This window comes from Equus asinus, chromosome 1 (genome assembly GCF_041296235.1).
Source record: "Equus asinus isolate D_3611 breed Donkey chromosome 1, EquAss-T2T_v2, whole genome shotgun sequence".
Taxonomy (NCBI): domain Eukaryota; kingdom Metazoa; phylum Chordata; class Mammalia; order Perissodactyla; family Equidae; genus Equus; species Equus asinus.
Genome location: NC_091790.1, coordinates 100,327,077 through 100,350,093, shown reverse-complemented (window position 1 = coordinate 100,350,093; position 23,017 = coordinate 100,327,077). Strand labels below are relative to the sequence as shown.

At 46.3% G+C, this 23,017-nt stretch overlaps 1 protein-coding gene across 1 annotated transcript in view; it reads left to right on the top strand.

Moving 5' to 3' along the window:
* The window catches only part of RAMP3 (receptor activity modifying protein 3), a 30,434-nt gene extending 7,473 nt beyond the window's left edge, over positions 1–22,961 (top strand). Inside the window, exons 2-3 of the mRNA XM_014828396.3 lie at positions 16,547–16,679; positions 21,954–22,961. Coding sequence (XP_014683882.2) covers positions 16,547–16,679; positions 21,954–22,209 — 389 coding nt within the window. The 3' untranslated portion in view covers positions 22,210–22,961. The remainder of the gene's footprint in view (positions 1–16,546; positions 16,680–21,953) is intronic.
* Positions 22,962–23,017: the final 56 nt, after the last annotated feature.

The following is a 23,017-nucleotide window of genomic DNA, read 5'->3' as shown; positions in this document are numbered from 1 at the left end:
TCACTCGTTTAATGTACACAGTTCAATGTTTTTTTTAGTATACTCACAGTTTTGCAACCATCACCACAATCAATTTGAGAACATTTTCATCACCCCAAAATAAATTCCTTACCCATTAGCAGCCACACCCCATTCCCACAATCTCCTTAGCCTTAAGCAACCACTAATCTGTGCTCTACCTTTATAGATTCGCCTGTTCTGCAGATTTCTTGTAAATGGAATCATACAGTATGTGTTATTCTGTGAGTGGCATCTTTCACTTAACATAGTGTTTACAAGGTTCATCCATGTCACAGCCTGTATCAGCACTTTATTTTTTTATGGAAAAATAATATTCTATTAAAAAGATATACTTCATTTTGCTTATTCGTTTATCAGTTGATGGACATTTGAGCTGTTTCCATCTTTAGCTATTATGGATAATGCTGCTGTGAACATCCTTGTGCAAGTTTTTGTGTGAACATAAGTGGTCTATATCTAGGAGTGGAATTGTGGGGTCATATGGTAATTCTCTCTAACATTTTGAGGAACTGCAAAGCTATTTTCCAACATGGCTGCATCATTTTGCATTCCCACCAGCAGTGTGTGAGGGTTCCAGTTTCTCCACATCCTCACCAACACTTCTAAAGTTTGATTATAGCCATTCTAGTGGATGTGAAGTGATGTCTGATTGTGGATTTGACTTGCATTTCACTTATGGCTAACGATGTTGGTTACTTCTCATGTGCTTATTGGTCATGTGTATATCTTTGGAGAAATATCTCTTCAGATCCTTTGCCTGTTTTTAAATGAGTTATTTCTTTTTATGAGGTTGTAAGAGTTCTTTATAGAATCCAGATACAAGTTCCTTACCAGAGTATGATTTGTATACATTCTCTCCTATTCTGTGGGTTGTCTTTTCACTCTCTTGATGGTATCTTTTGCAGCACAAAAGTTTAAAAACTTGATGCAGTCCAATTTATGTAGTTTTTCTTCTGCTTTTGGTGTCATCTATAAGAAGGCTTTGTCTTGTACAAGGATACAAAGACTTGCTCCTGTATTTTCTTCTAGTTTAGCTTTTACAGTTAGATTTACTATATGTTTGTTTTCAATTTAATGTTTTTTAGTGAAGTAACATTGGTTTATAACATTATATAAATTTCATGTGTACTTACTGTGTTTTGATTTCTGTCTAGATTACATCATGTCCACCACCCACAGACTAATTACCATCCATCGCCATACACACGTGCCCAGTCACCTCTTTTGCCCTCCTCCCTCCCCCCTTCCTCTCTGGCAACCACAAATCTAATCGCTGTATCTATATGTTTGTTTGTTGTTGTTGTTGGTTTTATCTTCTATTTATGAGTGAGATCATTTGGTATTTGACTTTCTCCCTCTGACTTATTTCGGTTAGCATAATACCCTCAAGGTCCATCCGTTTTGTCACAAATGGCAAGATTTCATCTTTCTTTATGGCTGAGTAGTATTCCACTGTGTATATATACACCACATTTTCCTTGTCTGTTCATCCCTTGACGGGCACTTAGGTTGTTATCAAGTCTTGGCTAGTGTGAATAATCTTACAGTGAACATTGGGGTGCATATATCTTTATACATTCATGTTTTAATCTTCTTTGGATAAAAACCCAGCAATGGAATAGCTGGCTTGTATGGTAGTTCTATTCTCAAGTTTTTGAGGACTCTCCACACTGTTTTCCATAGCGTCTGCACGAGTTTGCACTCCCATCAGCCGTAGGAGAGTTCCTTTTTCTCCACATCCTCTCCAACACTTGTTATTTCTTGTCTTGTTAATTATAGCCATGCTGACAGGCGTGAGGTGATGTCTCATTGTAGATTTGATTTACATTTCCCTAATAGTTAGTAATGCTGAATGTCTTTTCATGTGCCTGTTGGCCATCTGTATATCTTCTTTGGAAAAATGCCTGTTGATCGAGTTTGTTTTTTTGTTGTTGAGTTGTATGAGTTCTTTATGTGTTTTGGAAATTAACCTCTTGTCAGATATATGATTTGCAAATATTTTCTCCCAGTTGGTGTGTTGTCTTTTCTTTTTGTTCCTGGTTTCCTTTTCCTTGCAGAAGCTTTTTAGTCTGATGTAATCCCATTTGTTTATTTTTTCTATTGTTTCCCTTGCCTGGTCAGACATGGTATTTGAAAAAATGCTGCTAAGACCGAAGCCAAAGAGCATACTGCCAATGTTTTCTTCTAGAAGTTTTATGGTTTCAGGTCTTACGTTCAGGTCTTTTATCCTTTTTGAGTTAATTTTTGTGTATAGTGCAAGATATGGTCTACTTTCATTCTCTTGCCTGTGGCTGTCTAGTTTTCCCAACGCCGTTTACTGAAGACACTTTCCTTTCTCTGTTTTATGTTCGTGGTTCCCTTATCAAAAATTAACTGTCCATAGATGTGTGGGTTCAATTCTGGGCTCTCTGTTCTGTTCTGTTGATCTGTGTGTCTGTTTTTCTGCCAGTGCCATGCTGTTTTGATGCTATAGCATTATGGTATATTTTGAAATCAGGGGTTGTGATGCCTCCAGCTTTGTTCTTTTTTCTCAGGATTGCCTTGGCTGTGCTCAGTCTTTTGTTGTTTCATATAAACTTTAGGATTCTTTATTCTATTTCTGTAAAAAATGTTGTTGGAACTTTGATAAGGATTGCATTGAATCTGTAGATTGCTTTAGGAAGTATAGACGTTTTAACTATGTTAATTCTTCCAATCCAAGAGCGTGGAATATCTTTCCATTTCTTTATGTCTTCTTCAGTTTCTTTCAACAATGTTTTATAGTTTTCAGTGTACAGATATTTCACTTCTTTGGTTAAATTTATTCCTACTTATTTTACTCTTTTTGTTGCAAGTACAAATGGGGATGTGTTCTTAATTTCTCTTTCTGCTACTTCATTGTTAGTGTATAGAAACCAACTGACTTTTGTATGTTGATTTTATATTGTGCAACTCTACGGTATTCATTTATCATTTCTAAAAAATTTTTGGTGGATTCTTTAGGATTTTCTGTATGTAAAATCATGTCATCTGCAAATAGTGACAGTTTCACTTATTCCTTTCCAAATTGGATCCCTTTTATTTGTTTTTCTTGGCTGATTGCTCTGGCTAAGACTTGCAATTAAAAGTGGTGAAAGTGGGCATCCTTGTCTTCTTCCTATTCTTAGAGGGGATGGCTTTCAGTCTTTCTCCACTGAGTATGGCATTGGCTGTGGGTTTGTCATATATGGCCTTTATTATGTTGAGGTACTTTCCTTCTATACCCATTTTATTGAGAGTTTTTTTTTATCATAAATGGATGCTGTATCTTGTTAAATGCTTTCTCTGCATCTATTGAGATGATCATGTGATCTTTATTCTTCATTTTCTTAATGTGGTGTATCATGTTGATTGATTTGCAGATGTTGAACCATCCCTGCATCCATGGAATAAGTCCCACCTGATTATGGTGTAAGATCTTTGTAATGTATTCAATTTGTTAGTATTTTGTTGAGGAATTTTGCATTGATGTTTATCAGTGATATTAGCCTGTAATTTTATTTTTTTGTTTTGCCCTTGTTTGGTTTTAGTATCAGGGTAATGTTGGCCTTGTAGAATGAGTTAGGAAGCTTCCCCTCCTCTTCAATTTTTTGGAAGACTTTGAGGATAGGTATTAAGTCTTCTTTGAATGTTTGATAGAATTCACCAGGGAAGCTGTCTGGTCCTGGACTCTTATTTTTTGATTACTATTTTGACCTTCTTACTGGTGATTGGTCTGTTCAAATTGTCTGTTTCTTCTGGATTCAATTTTGGAAGGTTGTATGATTCTAAGAATTTATCCTCTTCTTCTAGATTATCCAATTTGTTGGCATATAGCTTTTCATAGTATTCTCTTATAATCTTTTGTATTTCTGAGTTGTAATTTCTCCTCTTTCATATCTGATTTTATTTATTTGAGCCTTCTCTCTTTTTTTTCTTGGTGAGTCTGGCTAAAGGTTTGTCAATTTTGTTTATTTTTTCAAAGAACCAGCTCTTGGATTTGTTGATTTTTTCTATTGCTTTTTTTAGTTTCTATTTCATTTATTTCTGCTTTAATATTTATTATTTCCTTCCTTCTACTGATTTTGGGCTTTGTTTGCTCTTCTTTTTCCAGTTCCTTTAGGTGCACAGTTAGATTGTTTATTTGAGATTTTTCTTGTTTGTTGAAGTAGGCCTATATTGCTATAAACTTCTCTCTTAGGACTGATCTTGCTGTATCCCATAAATTTTGCCATGTTGTATTTTCATTTTCATTTGTCTCCAGGTATTTTTTGATTTCTTCATTGACCCAATCGCTGTCCAGTAGCGTTTTGTTTAATCTCTACGTATTTGTGGCTTTTCCAATTTTCTTCCTGTAGGTGATTTCTAGTTTTATACCATTGTGGTCAGAAAAGATGCTTGGTATTATTTAAATTTATTGAGACTTGTTTTGTGCCCTAATATCTGATCTGTCCTGGATAATTTTTCATGTGCATTTGTAGAGAATGTTTATTCTGTGGTTTTTGGATAGAATGTGCTGTATATATCTACTAAGTCCATCTGGTCTAAAGTGACATTTAAGACCAATATTTCCTTGTTGATCTTCTGTTTGGATGATCTATCCATTGGTGTAAGTGGAGTGTTAAAGTCACCAACTATTATTGTGTTGCTGTCTATTTCTCCTTTTATGTCTGTCAATGATTGCTTTATATATTTAGGTGCCCCTATGTTGGGTGCATAGATATTTACAAGTGGTATAGCCTCTTGTTGGATTGTTCCCTTTATCTTTCTATAGTGCCCTTCTTTTTCTCTTGTTATAGTTTTTGTTTTAAAGTCTATTTTTCTGATACAAGTATTGCTATCCCAACTTTCTTTTCTTTGCCATTTGCAGGGAGTATCTTTTTCCATCCCTTCACTTTCAGTTTGTGAGTGTCTTTAGGTCTGAATTGTGTCTCTTGTATGCAGCATATATATGGGTTTTGCTTTTTATCCAGTCAGCCACCCTATGTCTTTTGATTGGAGCATTTAGTCCATTGACATTTAAAGTAGCTATTGATAAGTATGTGCTTATTGCCATTTTGTTACTTTTTTTCTGGGAGTTTTAGTAGTTATTTTCTGTTCTTCTTTTGCACTCTTCTCTTGTGGTTTGATGGCTTTCTTTAGTATTATATTTGGGTTTCTTTCTCTTAATTTTTTGTGTATTTGTTATAGGTGTCTGGTTTGTGATTTCTGTGAGGTTCATATATAATAACTTACATAGATAATAATCTATATTAACTTGATTGTCTTTTAAGTTTGACCTCTTGCTAAAAGCTCTACTCTTTTACTTCCCTTCTCCCATACTTTATGTTTTTGATATCGTATTTAACCTCTTTTTTGTGCATGTGTATCTGTCACCCTCTTATCATGGAAATAGATAATTTTAGTACTTTTGTATTTTGACCTTATATTAGCTTCATAGGTGGTTGATCTGCTGCCTTTACTGTATATTTCCCTTTACCAGTGATATTATTGTTTTGTTTTGTTTGTTTTTTTGTTTTTTGGTTAGGAAGAGTAGCCCTGAGCGTTGCCAATCTTCCTCATTTTGCTTGAAGAAGATCATACCTGAGCTAACATCTATGCCAGTCTTCTTCTGTGTTATATGTGGGATGCCACCACAGCATGGCTTGATGGGCTGTGTGTAGGTCCATGCCCAGGATCCGAACCTGTGAACTCTGGGCCACCGAAGCAGAACACACGAACTTAACCACTATGCCACTGAGCTGGCCCCTTGTTTTTTTTTTTTTTCTTCTTTTGATAATTTTCTTATTCTTACTTGTGTTCTTTTCTTTTCCACTTGAATAAGTCCCTTTAGCAGTTTTTGTAAGCCTGGTTTATTGGTGATGAACTCCTTTAGTTTTTGCTTGCCTTGAAACTCTTTATCTTTCCTTCCATTCTGAGTGATAACCTTGCTGGGTAGAGTATTCCTGGCTGTAGGTTTTTTCCTTTCAGCACTTTAAATATCTTGTGCCACTCCCTTCTAGCCTGAAAGGTTTCTGCTGAGAAGTCAGCTGATAGCCTTATGGTATTTCCTTGTATGTAAACTTGTTGACTTTCTCTTGCAGCTTTTAGGATTCTCCCTTTATCTTTAATTCTTGACATTTTAATTATAATATGTCTTGGTGTGGGCCTCTTTTGGTTCATCTTGTTTGGTGCTCTCTGTGCTTCCTGTACCTGGACGTCTGTTTCCTTTCTTAAGTTAGGAAAGTTTTCAGTTATTATTTCTTCAGTTAGATTCTCTGTCCTTTTGTCTCTCTCTTCTCCTTCTGGGACACCTATATTACAGATGTTAGTGCACTAGATATTGTCTCAGAGGTCTTAGGCTGTTCTCATTCTTTTCTTTTTTCTTTTTCTGTTCAGCTTGGGTCATTTCTTCTAATCTAGCTTGCTGATATGTTCTGGATCGTCTACTCTGCTATTGATTCCCTCTAGTGAATTTTTGATTTCCATTATTATATTCTTCAGTTCTGACTGGTTCTTTTTTATATTTTCCAATTCTTGAAATTCTCACTATATTCACCCATTCTTCTCCTAAGATCAGCAAGCATCTTATGACTATAAGTTTTTATTCTTTATCAGGGAGATTGTTTATCTCTGTTTCATTTAGTTCTTTTCCTGAGGATTTGTCCTCTTCCCTTCTTTGGAACATATTCCTTTGTCTCCTCATTTTGCCCTTTTCTCTGAGCTTACATCTATGTATTAGGTAGATTAGCTATGTCTCCTGATCTTGGAGAGGTGGCCTTATGTAAGAGATGCCTTATGAGGCCCATCAGTGTGCTTCCCTCGTCAGCAGTTCCAAATGTTCCAGGGGTACCCGTGTGGGCTACATGTGTCCTTCTGTTGTGGCAGGGTTGCTCTTTGTGCAGGTGTATGTGGATGCCAGGCTGTACCCCTGGCTGGCTAGTTGTAATGCTCAGCTGTGTGCAGCTGCTACTGTCTCTTCAATCACTTTATTGGGGGAGGAGAACCCCAGCACAGCTGTCTAATAGCCCATTCCTGTTACAGTTTTTCTGTTAAATGAGTAGGCCCCCTGTATGTCTGGTTGCCAGGCACAGGGGCTTACAATTGCTGTAGGCCTCTGGCCTGCAAAGCTGTTGTCAGCTCTCTCAAGAGTGCAATTGAGTGGGGCCAGCTCCAGGTGTGGCAGGACACAGTTGTTTCAGGTGTTGAAAAGTGGGGCCTATCCTTTATGTGGCTGTTTGAAAAGCACAAGTCTGCTGCAGCTTACAAACCTCATCGCCTGGAGGCCCACACACCCCATGAATGCAGTGTTGCCCCATGTGCATGCCCCAACCCACTGAAGTGGACCCACTTGCCCTGCTGCAGAAGTCCCACATACTCTGCCAATGCAATCCTGCCCCTTGTGCATGCCCTGCCCCACAGAGGCGTACCCACTCACTCAACTGCAGAGGTCCCACACACCCTGCCTATGCAGGCCCACAAGTTGCACGAGGGCTTGCTGTTGTGTGGGGCCAGTCCCTAGGGTGGGCTGTCTGCTCTGGCTGAACTGGATTAAATCAGCATTCTAGTGGGCGGGGCAGACCGCTGTGCTAACAGGCCAGGGGAAGAACTCCATGGCATCTGCCAGCATCTGTGTCAGCACGCCTGTACTAGATCACAATGATGGCTGCCACCAATGTCTCAGTCCCTGGGGAGGTGGTCCCAGCCACCTCCTGCCTTGCCAAGATGTGCCCAGAGCCTATCAAGTGAGTCTCTTTTTACCAAAGGACTGTGCGCCTTTCTTTCTGGTGATTTTAGGTTGCCTTCTGAATCAGGTGAATTTATGTGTAGCCCCTTTAAGAGGAGGCTTTTCTTTCTCTTATGCTCCATAGCTTTCCTGGGGGTATTACCCATTGTATTTAATAGCCACCAAAGCCAGATATTATGATACTTGTCTTGGTTGTGCTGAGTTCAAAAGCTGCTTATAATGGCAAAGCTCTCCTGCTCAGATTCCCCGCTCCTCCAGGGAAAGCTTTGTACCTTAAGATTACTGCCAGCCATGAAGCACCATGGCTAGAATGTGGCTTTTTCCTCTCCAGAAAGGAATTTCTGTCTCTTCCACTTCAGTCAGCACTGTCCCTTGTTGTGGGGGTTCTTTTTATCCAGTTTCAGGTTCTCTCTCATGGGTAATTATTCCAAGGGTAGTTGTAAATTTGTTGTGTCCATGGGAGGAGGTGAGTTCAGAGTCTGGCTACACCACCATCTTCCCAGCAGCCCTCATACTATACGTTTTGAGGTAATTTTTGTGTATGGTGTGAGGAAGAGGTCTAACTTTATTCTTGTGTGTGTGTGTGTATATCCAGTTGTTCCAGCACCATTTGTTGAAAACACTGCTCTTTTCCTAATGAATTGTCTTGGTGCATTTGTAGAAAATAATTTTTTTCTAAATATGAAGGTTTATTCTTGAACTCTCAACTTTATTCCATTGATCTATATGTCTATCCTTATACCAGTACCACACTGTCTTAATTGCTGTAGCTTTATTGTAAGTTGTGAAATTATAATGTGTGAGTCCCCCAATTTTTTCTTCTTTTTCAAATTGTTTTGCTATTTTGGATCCCTGGTATTTTCATATAAACTTTAGGGGCAGCTTATCAATTACTGCAAGGGGCCAGCTGTGATTTTGATAGGGATTGAGCTGCATCTGTAGATCACTTTAGGTAGTATTGACATTTTAACAATATTAAATGCTCCAGTCCATCAACGTGAGATGTCTTTCCATTTATTTAGATCTTCAATTTCTTTAAATAATGATTTTTAGTTTTCAGAGTACAAGTTTTATAATTTTCTGTCAAATTTATTACTAAGAATTTTATTCTTTTTGATAGTATTGTAATTAGAGTTGTTTTCTTAATTTTTTTGGATTACTCATTGCTGGTATATGGAAGTACAACTTATTTTTATGTGTTAATTTTGTATCTGCAACTTTTATAAATTAGTTTATTAGCTCTGATAGTTTTTTGGTGTGGATTCCTTAGGGTTTTCTACATATAAGATCATGTTATCTATAAATAGACATAGTTTTACTTCTTCCTTTCCAATTTGAATGCATCTTATTTCTTTTTTTTGCCTAATTTCTCTGTATAGAAATTCCAGTACTATGATGAATAGAAGTGATGAAGGCAGGCATCCTTGTCTTTTTCCTGATCTTAGGCAAAAACCTTTCAGTCTTTCACTATTGAGTATATTGTTAGCTGTGGGTTTATCATAAATGTCCTTATTATGTTTAGGCAATTCCATTTATTTCTAATTTATCTAGTGTTTTTAAATCATGAAATGGCATTGGATTTTGTCAGATGCTTTTTCTGCATCAATTGAGATGATATGGTGGTTTCCCTCCTTTATTCTATTCATGTGGTGTGTTACCTTGATTGATTTTTGTGTCTTGAACCACTTGGACAAACCCCACTTGGTCATGTGTATAATCCTTTTTATTTGTTGCTAGATTCAGCTTGCTAGTATTTATTGAAGATTTTTCATCTATATTCATAAGAGATATTGGTCTGTAGTTTTCTTTCCTTGTGATATCTTTGTCTGGTTTTAGTACCAGGGTTTGGTACCGGTGTGATACTGGCCTCATATAATGAGTTGTAAAGTGGGGAAGTGTTGCTTACTCTTCTATTTTCTGGAAGAGTTTGTGAGTGATTTCTGTTAATTCTTCTTTAAACATTTGGTAGGATTCACTAGTGAAACCATATGGGCCTGAGATTTTCTCTGTGGGAAGTTTTAAAATTGCTAATTCAATATCTTTACTTATTATAGGTCTATTTAGATTTTCTTTTTCTTCATGAATCAGTCTCAGTAGTTTGTGTCTTTACTAGTTTCCTAGGGCTGTTATAGCAAGGAACCACAAACTGGGAAGCTTAAAATGACAGAAGTTTATTCTTTCACTGTTCTGGAGGCTAGAAGTCCAAAAGCAAAGTGTTTGCAGTGCTGTGTACCTTTGCTGGCCTCTTCCTAGCTTCTAGTGGCCCCAGGCATTCCTTGACTTGTGGCACTGTAATTCCAGTCTCTGCCTCCATCTTCACATGGTCATCTTCTCCCCGTGTGTCTTCAATCATCTTCCTTCTGTGTGTGTCTGTGTGTGTCCAGATTTCTCCAGGCATATTGGATTAGGGCCCATCCTAATGACCTCATTGTAACTTGATTACCTCTGTAAAGACACTATTTCCAAATGAGGTTATATTCTGGGGTACACACTTTTCAGGGAACACAATTCGGCCCTTAACAAGTGCCTGTACAGAGTTCATTGACCTCCTCACCTTCCAAGGACACTGGACCTGGGCCCTACGTGAAGGGATGTATCTGGGCTCAGGGCCAAAGATGGCCACTTCGGCCCTGACTCTAAGGCACAAGTTACAAAGAATATGTCCTGCTTCATGTTCCTTGTCTGGCCTGGCCACCCCGACGGGCACCTGACTGGACTTTAGAAACATCCCGTCCATGGGAACAAAAAAGATAGAAGCACCCCATCCGTGGGAACAAGAAGAAATAACTCAAAGTATCCAAATGTCTGAAACCCTGAGTCAGAACCTAGAGAAACCTCAGGATAAAAGGGAGTCACAGGCAGAGAACAATTGGAAGTCTCACTGAGGAAAGGATGCTTTGCCTCAGACTGGACAATCGGCACTCCCACCTGCCATAGAAACTATTGGGACTTCCCCGGTTGAGTGTGGTGTGGATCTTGTAAGTACCGATTTGTTGTTCCCCTTTATCCCTGCCCCTCATTCTGTTTCCCTTTATCAATGTACTCTGATTGCTTAAACAACCAAGTAGCCTTGGCGGTACCTGTCATTCCTTGCCCTTTGCCGCTGTGGACAACAGCGCCTTACCTGTAATTTGTCCATCTGTATGACCTAATTGGTTTGCATACAATTGTTCATAGTATTCACTTAGAATCTTTTTTGTTTCTGTAAGGTCAGTAGTGATATTCTCTCTTTCATTCCTGGTTTGGCAATTTGCATCTTCTTTCTTTTCTCCCCCCTGGTCAGTTTAGCTAAAGGTTTGTCAATTTGTTGATCTTTTAAAAGATCCAACCTTTGGATTTGTTGCTCTATTGTTTTTCTACTCTCTATTTCATTAACTTCTCCTCTAATCTTTATTTCTTACTTACTTCTGTTCTATTTAGGTTTGGTTTGCTCTTCTTTTTCCAGTGTCTTAAAGTGGAAGATTAGGGAACTGATTTGAGTTCTTCTTTTTTGATATAGGTTTACAGTTATAAATTTGTCTCTAAGCACTGCTTTAGCTGCATCACTTAGCTTTTGATATGTTGTATCTTCATTTTCATTCATCTCAAAGTACTATCTAATTTCCCTTGTGAAACCTTCTTTGACCCATTGGTTATTTAGGAATATGTTGTTTTTACATACCTGTGAATTTCCCAAAATTCTTTCTGTTTTTGATTTCTTATTTTATTCTCTTGTGGCCAGGGGACATACTTCAAGAATTTAAATCCTTTTAAATCTATTAAGGCTTTTAAACAAAGTCTCATGTCCTTTTTGTTTTTTTATTCCTCTTATAATGCTTTTTTGTTAAGTGAATATCTTGTAGTGGAACACTTTCATTCCTTTAATGATTTTTTTTCACTGTGTTTTCTGGTTTATTTTATTAGTGGTTGCTCTACAGCTTTCTGTATACATTAACCTATCAGAATCTGTTTCCTGTTTATGCTAGTGTAAGTGCTGTGAGATAGAGAAATGTTGTTCCTATATTTATCTATCCCCTCCTCCCTTTTGTGCCATCATTATTATATATATTACATCTACATGTTTGTATATGTTGTAAACCCAACAACACATTGTTAAAGTTATTACTTTATGCAATTTTATGTTTTTGAAATAAGCTGATGAAAGGAGAACAAGTATATATTTATAGCGTTTGTTAGATTAACCTGTTATTTGCCATTTCTGATTTTCTTCATTCATCTTGTATATCGAAGTTATCGTCTCGCTTCAGTACATCTTCCCTCCCATCCATTTCTTTTGTGCAGTTATTGTAAAGAAGGTATTACATTTATGTGTGTTGTTGTAGTACCGACTATACAATCATTTACATATTGCTTTATAAATGACCTGAAAAGTCAGTTAAGAAAAGATATGAGGAGAAGTTTGTCTTTATTCTGTGTTTCATAGTTGCATAATTACCTTGACCAGTGCACTAATTTTTCACGTGCATTCACACTACTGTCTGGCATCACTTACTTGAAACCTGAAGAGCTCCCTTTACTGTTTTTTTTTCTTAAATATTGGCACCTGTGCTAACAACTGTTGCCAATCTTGTTTTTTTTTCCTGCTTTTTCTCCCCAAATCCCCCTAGTTCATAGTTGCATATTTTAGTTGTGAGTCCTTCTAGTTGTGGCATGTGGGATGCCACCTCAGCATGGCCTGATGAGCGGTGCCATGTCCACACCCAGGATCTGAACCAGCAAAACCCTGGGCCGCCGAAGCAGAGTGCGTGAACTTAACCACTCGGCCACGGGGCTGGCCCCTACTGTTTCTTGTAAGTTGGTCTGCTAGCAATGGTTTTGCTTTGTTTATCTGGGAATATCTTTATCTCACCTTCATTTTTGAAAGATAATTTTGCTGGATAGAAGATTCTTGATTGACAGTTGTTTTTTTCAGCACTTTGAGTATATCATCCCACGCCTTCTGGCCTCCATTGTTTCTTACAAGAAGTCAGCTCTCAGCCACATTGTGGTTCCCACCTGAACCTTTTTTCTCTTCTGTTTTCAAGGATTTTTTAGTCTTTCGACATTTTTAGGATGGTGTGTGTGGGTATGGCTATCTTTCTGTTTATCCTACTTGGATCTGTGGAGCTTCTTTGGATGTGCAGATTAAAGTTTTTCATCAAATTAGGGATGTTTTCAGCCATTATTTTTTTGATTATTTTTTCTGCTCTTTTCTCTCTTCTCTTTCTGGTACTCTCATTACACCTATGTTGGCACACTTAATGGTGTCCTACATTTCTCTGAGGTTCTGTTGTTAATTTTTCCTTATTCTTTTTTTTTTCCTGTCCTTCCAATTGCATAATCTCTACTGATAATATCTTCAAGTTTCCTGATTCTCTCTTCTGCCAAGTCAGATCTACTCTTGAGTTCCTCTAGTGAATTTTTAATTTCAATGATTGTACTTTTCAATTCCAGAATTTCTATTTGGTTCTTTTAAAATAATTTATATCTCTTTATTGATGTCCTTTATTTGATGAGGCATTGTCATCATACCTTCTCTTACTTCTTTAAATTCAGTTCCTCTTGGTTTTTGAACATATTTATAATAGGTACTCTGAAGTTTTTTACTGTGAAGGCTAACGTTTGGATTTCCTCAAAGGCAGCTTTTGTCCCTGTATATGGGTCACACTTTCCTGTTTCTTCCCATGTCTCATAATTGTTTTTTTTTGTTGAAATCGGACATTTTAGGTAAGATATTGTAGCAACTCTGGGTACTGGTCATCCCTGGTGCTTGTCATTGTTTTGTTTGTTAAGCAGCTGAGTCTGTAACTGTGTTACTCCCACAGTGTGTGGTCTGGGAGAACCCTGTTAAGATTTTTTTCCCTTTTATAAAATCTTTTAGTCTGACTCCCGGGTTGGTATAAACCGCTTAGTGGTCAAAGGTTGTGCTTAAGCCCCCTTAGCCAGTTAGATTTCACCCTTTATAGTTAGTTATATATACAGTTTGGAGACTTATAGTTCAGCAAGTTTACAGTTTTGCTCCAAGTTTTGCCTGAGACTGGTAGCTTAGAAATTCCCTCTTCAGCCACTGGAGGGGCACAGCCTTGGGCATATGCACACTCTCACAGGCCTGAGATAAATGTCACTTTATTTTTATGCCAAGCTTCCTAGGATTCTGCCCTGGCTCAGTGTAGCCCTGGCTCCGTCAGTGCTCATTCACAAGTTGTGCTGAAGCACCTAGAGCTAGGAGCCGTCTACCCTTTGCTGGTGGATGTGAGTTTGGCTTGGGGAGTGCTTTCACATTGTCCTCATGTCCTATGCTGAGTGTTCCTGAGTGGGTGCAGGCTGGGGTCTGCACACCGCCCTCAGGGCCTCCAGGGATAAAGGCAACCCCAACAGGGATCTTCTTGGTTGTCTCTTTTCCTGGTTCTCTCTGTTCAACTTCTGCTTGGTCTATCCTTCTCCGTTCCAAATAAAGCCAGTCCCCTCTGCCAGAGCTGTGAAGATATCTGTTTGTCCTTATGGTCCACCTCTCTGCAGCCAGGAACCCCATGCCACTGTAGTGGGCCTGAGGGGTGGGACGGTGGCCTGCTTCCAGCAGTGACCCCCTACCTTATGAGTGAGCTCTGTTGGGTTATAATTCCTAGTCTCCTTGGCTTGCTTCTCCTGGTGTGGAGCCTCTGCCATATCAGTGAGCTGGGGCCGGGTGATCGGAGCCCCAAAATTCTTGGCCTGAAGTAGAGGATCCACTTGGAAGTGGGGCTTGGTGGGGAAGGGAGCCCCACTTCTCTTGCCCCCTCAGTTGTAGAGCTTCTGCAACCGAGAGCTCGGGGAATGAGAAATACTGGAGGCCTGCCCCTACCGGGTGAAATGTGGCCCTAGACTGGGAGCTGGAGCAGAGAGGACCATCCCCTCTTGAGGTTGCATCCACCTGGAGTAGCACTCCATGACTGGAGGTAGGGGGATGGCTGCAGGTCGTGGCTCAAATGTCACAGACTCTCACTGTTCTTATGAGATGGAGTCGGTTTTCTTGAATAATGGTCTCCATTTGATGTTCCTGTTGGGACAAGCTTCTCTCTCTGCCATTCCTGAAGGTCTTTCTGTCGAGGTTATACTTACTTGGGTTTTGGCTGTGAGCTGCCCATCTTCCTTGGAAAGTTGATTATGGCAATTTCCTGAGGGCTGCAGTGGTGGTGCCACGTGGGCACCTTCAGGGAGGCCCATGCTGCAGCCACAGAAATGAGCACCTGGCTGTTCTGTGGACAGAGGCAAGTGTGCCAGGGTCTCAGACAGAGGGGCTGCGGCCCCGAGTGGGACGGAGCCTGTCTCCAGGGTGGAATCAGGCTTTGTGGGCTTTCTGATGAGCCAGCCTGCAGGTGTGCTGGGGGAACAGGTGAACATGGGGGTGAAGGGCATTTCAAGTGCAAGAAACCATGGAGAGTGGTCGGGAGGCTGGAAAGCAGCTGTTCTGGGGGAGAGACAGGACCTCTGGCCTCCATCTACAGTCACAACACCATGATCATGGGAGCCTCTGTAGGCACATGACTAACTCTAGTCAGCACAAGCCCCTTGTGGGGCAGGGCCTGTTTCCCCCATTTCACAGATGGGTAAACTGAGGTCCAGCTGGTGAACAGTGAAGCTCGGGTGTGAGCCTAGGGGTGCCCAGTTCTGGGGCTTGGGCTTTTCTCCTGTTTCCTTCCCTGGGATTTCTTCTGCATCCCAGCGCCATCTGCCAAGACACGCACGACAGAGCAGTGTACATATACACACACATAGACATTGATACACACATACATATACACATATAACATACACATACACACAGCAGGGAAGTATGCACACATAGATATACATACACTCATAGGTATACCAGGTATACACACCAGGATACACAGGGCAGGGCAGATACACCTCCCTCCCCACCACGGACACATACACACACATAGACATACATACTTACGCAACACACACATGCACACTTACACATAGATATGCATACCCACATACACTTACACCAGGACACACACCAGGATGCTCACAGTAGGGCTTTCTCTTGATTATATGATGGGAGCCAAAGCCCAGAGTCATGGAAGGGGTTTACAAGCTGGCGGACCTGACCCCAGGAAATCGGGTGTCCAGGGACGGTGGATGGGTGGGTCCTGAGGACAGACAGGTGGGTGTTCCTGGTGATGGAGGGGATGGGATGTGTTGGGGGCAGAGGTCAGTAGGGCTCACTGGAAATCCTGGGGAAGAGACCCTGCTAGACGTCGAGAGTGTCCGAGGGACTGGCCCCTGTTGCTGGAACACGGGTCCCTGCAGCACCTCAGCCCTGGGTTTCTTGGAGTCTGAGGGGCTGCTTTGACGGGGCAGGTGGTCCTCAACACCACGGGGCCTCCACTGCTGCCCCTGAGGCTTTGGGCTGTCACCAGACTCTCAGAAACTTCTCAGGACACACTGCAGGCACCCTCGACCCTCGAGTAGGAGTGGAGCCCCTTTGCCGTCCCTGATCGACCCTTCCCTCTCCCCTACCCTACGCGCAGCCTGTCTGCCCTTGGCCCTCTCACCCCCAGGACATACGTCCTCTGCCCGCTGCCCTCCCCTTGACTTCTTCCTTCCATGTTCCATTGGGAGGACACGCCCCTCTGGGTCCTGTCTCAGTGGGACACTCCCATCTTGGTCCCCCTTTCTGTGTTGGCTTCAACTTCCTGGGTCACGTGGAGGCCAGGGTGAGGGAGGAAGACCCCAGCTGCCTGTGGGAGAACGTCAGCTGGAGGGCTTTCAAGAGTCACGCTTGCAAACCAAACCCTCCCAGCAGTGGAGTGCTCATGGCTGTCCTCTCTCCAGGGGGATGTACCCCAGTGGTGGGCTGCAACGAGACGCTCATGCTGGAGATGCTGCCCCGATGCGGGAAGGCCTTCGCCGACAGGATGCACGAGGTGGACGCCTGGAAGTGGTGCAACCTGTCAGAGTTCGTTGTGTGAGTGCCACTGCTCAGCCACCAGGCCTGCCTACACCCTGCCCACGGCCTGTCCACGCTGTGTCCATGCCCTATCCACACCCTGCCCACGGTGTCTGTGCTCCCCATGCACTGAGGCCCTTTTCCAGCCTCACATCCCCCTTCTCCCTCAGTGAACATTCTAGCACTCCCATAGAGAACGACCCAGGCTGTGTCTCCCTGCTCCTCTGAGTGTGGTTGTATCTCTGGGAAGCCCCCGGCACCCACTCCCCTTCCTGAACGGGGTTGGTGTCCTGCCCTGGGGTGCCTGTCTTTCTTCACGGTCCCATTCTGGGTGGAAATCGTCATTTTGGGGTCTTTCTCACAGCACCAGCAAGGACTAGGTCTATAGTCAGGGCCAGTGGACCCCGGAGAAAGTGAATCCCACTAGTTTCTACTGGGTGCTGGCAATGCCTCACTGCAGAGGGCTCCATATTCTAGAAGCTTCCAAGGTTTTTATCTCCTGTGATCACACTTTGCATCAAGCCTCAATATGTCCTTTTACCTCCTTGGAAGTCACTGATGGGCTGTGCCACCCTCCCCCCGCTTCCTGTCTCACCCTGGCACTCTGTTGGTGGGTCTCATCCACCATGCTTCCCTGGAGCCTCCACCGTCCCCAGGAGCCCTGGGCCTGCTCAGCCTCTTCAGCCCTTTCCCCTCTCTGTCCCTGATGGCTGTTCTAGGGGCTTCTATGCCCATTTCCCCATCAGACAATGGCTCCTTGGGGGCAGGGTCCATGTCCACAGTCCCTGCCTGGACCTGGCATGTAGTCGGTGTGGGGGAACCATTCGCTGAACCAAATGGAACGAAGTCCCTGTGTTTACTAGGAATGGGTGCTGGGGCCTCAGGCTTGACCAGGCTCCTTCTCTCCTCAGTGAGTGGTGAGGAAGCTTCTGGAGAAGGTGGCCCGACACCGGCCCAGAGTGGGCACACAGGCGTGGGGGACAGGGAGGATGGGGTGGGAGCTCCCTGTGCTCTGTCACTCGCTACAGTCTTGCTGAGGAGATCAAACAGACATCCAGCACCAGGGCCTGAGGACAGGAGTGGGGCAGCCAGGGGGCGCGTCTGGGAGTCAGAGAGCAGGTGGGCACTGACCTCACACACCTGCTGAAAGGGGAGCCGGGAGCAGTTGATTTATATTGCAAAGGCCTCCAAAGGCCTGGGCCTGCCACATGGGCCCCGCATGCCCATCTGAGAAGCATCTGGGGTCTGGGGCTTCAAGCGCCAGACCAGCATCGAGATTTGCTGCTGAGACTGAGTGTCAGGGCCTCCCCACACACGTGTGTGTGGGCCCCATACCCAGAGTGGGGGCCTGGAGAAAGCAGAGGGTGCCTGCTTGCTCCTTCCACTGGCTCCAGGAGGGTGGTCTCCAGGGCGGGGGCCTGAGCTGTCCTTCCTGAGGGATGAGGCACAGCCATGGGCTCCCCGAGGAGGGCCCTGCAGACCCCCTGGAAAGCTCTGGGACAGGCCCTTCCCCCAGGCCCCAAGCATCTACCCATTGTGATCCCCTCCCTGTCATGAGCATCCGAGAAGCGACATCTGATGAAGAGCTCTGACATGAAGGCCAAGATAGAATTAGGCAACCCGAGACCGTGCAGCAAGAGGAAAGCCCCAAACGTCATCGTCATACTTTAGAGAGGCAAGTGCCATACCCGCGAAGCCAGAGAAGGAAGCTCCAGAACCCAGAGAGAGCCCTCAGAAGTGAGGAAATGAGACAGAGAACAGACGAGTTGGAAGATGAACGCTGAGGAAACCTCCCAGGAAGCAGAAAGACAGAGCTGGGAGCAGAAGGGCAGAGCCAGCCAACGGGTCTGACACCCGGGTGGCAGGAGTTCTAGAGGGAACAGGGAGATGGAGGGAGAAATTCAGGGACATTTCTTGGGCAGGGGTGGCAATTTGCAGACTGAGAGGGCTCGCCTGGCGCCTGGCGCGAGCCGGGAAGTAGCCAAGCTGTGGAAGCAAAGAGAAACGTGTCCACGTGTCCAGAGAGACCGAAATGGGCTCTGCATGGGAGATGAGGAGCTGCAGCCTCAGGCGTCCCCACGGCAGCCCTGGACACCAGGGCATGGGGACTTCAGAATTCTAGAACGCTTTTCCCTACCATCTCCACCTTTTGTTTCCTGGGTACCCTTTCTTAGGGAGCAGTGGTGGCTGTGCTCCAAGAACGAGGGAGGAAACCACCGAAAAGGACAATGTGAGATGCAGAGGACGGATCCAAAGTGGGAGTTGGGGGGAGGTCCCTATGGCCGTGAGCACCAGGGCGGAAGGCAGCCTGTCCCCAGCGGATCGGTGATGGAAGATCTGGGCGCCTGATGCTTATCTGAGGTTGTAGCTCTTGGCCCTGCCCTGCAGCCAGCTGGGGGTAAGGGGTGGCTGCTAGCGGGGTTTCCAAATGCAGCGCTGCATCGCCTGGGAGCACAAGTGCAGGTGGAGCAACTAGAAGGAAGGCAGGGGGCCCATGACCACCCCAGCTGAGTTGGGAAACCTTTTGCCCTGCAGGAGAGGAAGTCTGATGGGGGAGGTCTGTCTGGCTTCCGGGCTCTTTGCCTCCCTCTCCCATCTGGACTGTGGCTGCATCTTCTTTAAGCGTGTGTGCAGCACCCCAGGAGCTGGAGGCAGGGTGCTCTTGGAGCCAGACCAAAGGGGTGACGTGGGGAGCCCTGGGTGACTGGGGATGCTTGGGAAGAACAGACCCTGCTGTCACCCTGGTTCTGTGATGCCATGTAGACAGCAGCTTCCTTGTGAGGACACCTTGGTTTTGTCTCCAGCCTGAGCTGGAGCTGGGGAGTTAACAGGTGGGGGCTGTGTGTGGAAATCTGTGTTTCTGCCTCGTTTACCGCCCAGCCCTGGGGACAGCAGGATGCCAGATGTGGGAGTTGGCCTGCAGCTCCTGTCGGGTGCCAAGTGCCTGACATTTTGATTACTTTTGTCCTAAAAGCATTTGCTATTACAATAGGGAGCTGGTTCCAGCGTTCTTGAGGAGCACCAGCTGTGGGCGTTTTGCATGTGGCCCCTGCGAGTCGATCCATAGAAATGGGTGCTGTGCTCAGCTCTGCCCAGCACCTAGCAGTCGGGGGCTCCGAGTCCCTGAGCCCCTACCATGTGCCAGGCACTTGCCAGGGGCGAATACGTGCCACCTCACTTGGTCCTCTTAGCCACCTTATTGGATAAGTATTACAAACCCCATTTATAGGCAGTGAAACTGAGGCTCAGGGAGGCTAAGTAACATGGCTAAAGTCAGGAAGATGGTCAGTGGCTGAGCTGGGGTTGGAAGAAGCCTGCCAGGTTGACTCTACAACTGAGCCCTAAGCTATCCTGTGCTTCCCTCTGTGTGTGGGGGTCACCTGGGCCACACAGTCCTCCCCGGCCCCCACAAAGCTTGCTGTTGACAGCGGGGCTTCCCTCACCCCACCTGCTTGGCCTCAGCCTCACGAGCCCTGGTGTGGGTCACAGTGGCGTTCCTGGGCGCACTGGGAGGCCTCAGGAGACGCGGAGTAGGAGCACAGGGCTTTCACCAAACTCCCAGGACGGGGGCTCCCTGTGGTGAAGGCTTTGTCGGGGTGTCGGGTTAGACAGCTCCTGGGTGGCAGGTCACAGTCCAGGGTCCCATATGAGGGGTGGGTCTGAGGGGGTGGTGGGTTTGCTTGTGGACCTGGCTGGTGAGGTGCCCAGGGTGTGACATGGCCCAGGGGCCACATCACAGCTCTGGACATGGGTTCCAGGCTGTTCCTTTGCTTCTGGCTCTCTTCTGCCTCATGTGGGCTCTTCCTTGCCGCCTTACCTGGTGGAGGAGGGGGGCGTAGGTGTGTGCCCGACCTGCATCCTGGTGTCTGGACTGGGAAACTGCTTGGCACTGCCAGGAGAGGTGGGTCCCGCGAGGGCCACCCCAAGTGGACCGAGTGGATCAGATGCCCTGTTTCCCAGCCCCAGTCGGGGCAGAGACGGTGTTCTGTGCAGAAAGTGGTTCCTTCCTGTTGAGGGCTCAGGCCACGCCACTCTCCCCAGGACAGCACTGGAGGGAGGAGGTGGGCCGCAGAGCCTCCGTCTGGCCCCCTGTCCCGGGTGAGCCGAGGCAGGAGCTCCTCGCCTTCCTCCCCTGTCCTGTGTGCAGCACTCCGCCAGGTGTGGGAACGCACGGGCAGTGGACCGAGCTGGTGCACCTTGGCAGGTGTCGTCCAGCCTTCTCCTCAGTCATCTTGGACAGTGACTGCCAGCCTCGGCCACCACCTCTGGAGGCTGCTCGTTGCATCCTGGGCCTGCCTGCCTTTGGGTTGAACTCTGGCTCCTGGCAGCCATCCCTCGGTCAGTTTTGAGGACCATCCAGAGCCCACCTGCTGGACAGATGTAGTACCTCATGGGTGGTTTGCTGAATGCCCTTCCCAGGTTTGACTGACATGGACAGGGAGACCCTGAGGTGCAGGGGGTGGGGGCTTGCAAGAGTCTTGTCAGATGGGGGCGGGGGCTGGGCTCACAGTGGGACCCCCTCCACCACCTGGTCAATGAGGGCAGGCTGACTTGACTGGGAGGTAGCTGGCCCTCGGCCTCTGAGAGACCGCCTCTCCTGGGGCCCAGAGAGTGGCCCTAGTTTATGAGGGTCTTGCAGGTTCAAGTGGCTGTGACCCCAGACACCCCTTGGCCTTGGAGAAGACAGGCCTGACGTGTCCTCTGGGCATAAGTGCTGGGAGTCTGGGGGCTGGGTCCAGACCCAGGCCGCTGGGAGCTCACAGCCTCACAGGGAGGGTGTCATGGGTGTGGGTGACCCAGATGTGGGCGTGAGGTATAGACGGGGAGCTCAATGTCCTAGAGTTTCCTTGTTGGGCTCGGTTTCCTCTTCCTTAACATGGGAGGGCCAGGGGTTGGGCTCGATGATACCAGGATCTGTGCAGGGGTTATTGTCTGCTGGAGTCGGGGCACAGGGAGAGCTGAGGATTTATCACGAGGGGCCCTGGAAAGTGGGGTAGAACATGGTTGCGTGCATTGGAGAGGCGGCTCAGGTGCAGGTGAGAGTGGGGCTGAGACCCAGAGGTTGGGGTACACGGGATGGGGTCCCCACACCCAGAGAGCCTCTGGGCAAGGAGGCTGGGGGATGGATCCTGGCCCAGCAGACCTCACAGGGGTCACGGCGGGAGGGTGCACTCTTCCCATGTGGCCTGGGGCCACTGAGAGCAGGTGGCCAAGCAGGACTGGGCTCCTTTCCCCTCCCTCTGGGGAACAGGGGTGCGGGGAGACGGGCAGTCATGGGCTCTGCCCTTGCAGGTACTACGACAGCTTCACCAACTGCACGGAGGAGGAGAGCACAAAGGTGGGCTGCTACTGGCCCAACCCCCTGGCCCAGGGCCTCATCATTGGCATCCACAGGCAGTTCTTCTCCAACTGCACGGTGGACAGGCCCCACTGGGAGGACCCCTCGGACGAGGTTCTCATCCCACTCGTCATCGTGCCCGTCCTGCTGACCGTTGCCATGGCGGGCCTGGTGGTATGGCGCAGCAAACGCACTGACCAGCTGCTGTGAGGGCCCGGCAAGTCAGAGAGAGATGACAGTTCCCAGGGGCTGGGAGAGCCTGTGGACACTGCTTTGGCCACCCCCACTATGTCATCGGTCCTGGGCAGACCTCACCCACTCCTGCTGCTCACCCAAGCTCTTCGCTCTTCCTTGGGCCAGTGGAAGAAAATGTGCCGAGGCTGGAAATTATGTGCTTGGCACAAGTCGCTGCTGCTGGGCCCTCAGGGGTTTCTGGGCCATTCTTTAGCACAGAGTCCTGCCTGGCCCCAGCCCAGGCCTGGCCCTGAGCCCACCTTTTTCCCTGACTCCATCCCTGACCCCGTCTCCCAGCCTGACCCCACCCCTCACCCTGGCCCCGCTCTGGCCTGGTCAGCCCACTGCCACCTGAGCTGGGGGTGGAGGAAAAGAGAGGTGAAGGCTTTGTCGGTCCCTGCTACGCCATCCCTGAGACCCCCTCGTGGACTGAGTCCTCCAGGCGTGTCCCTGGTTGAGAGGCCTGGGAGACTGAGGGTCGGGCCATGCGCAGCCTGCAGACCTGCTGTCTGTGTCTGTGACCAGGGGCTGGAGTAGGGGTGGACCAGAGCTCCTCTGGGGGCGCGGGGCACCCAGCGCGAGGCTGGCTGTGCATGGGCGCAGGCCACCTTCCCAGCTGGCGCCCCTGTGAGCAAGGTGCCCTTCCTGGTGGGGTCCCTTGTGCTCACGTGCTGGCTGGCCTCTGTGCGCCGCCTGTGCTTTCTCTGAGTAAAGAGTCATCCAACTTCTGTGGTTTCCTGTCTTATTTCTGGATGTTCAGAGAGACCCCAGTCTCTTGGGACTG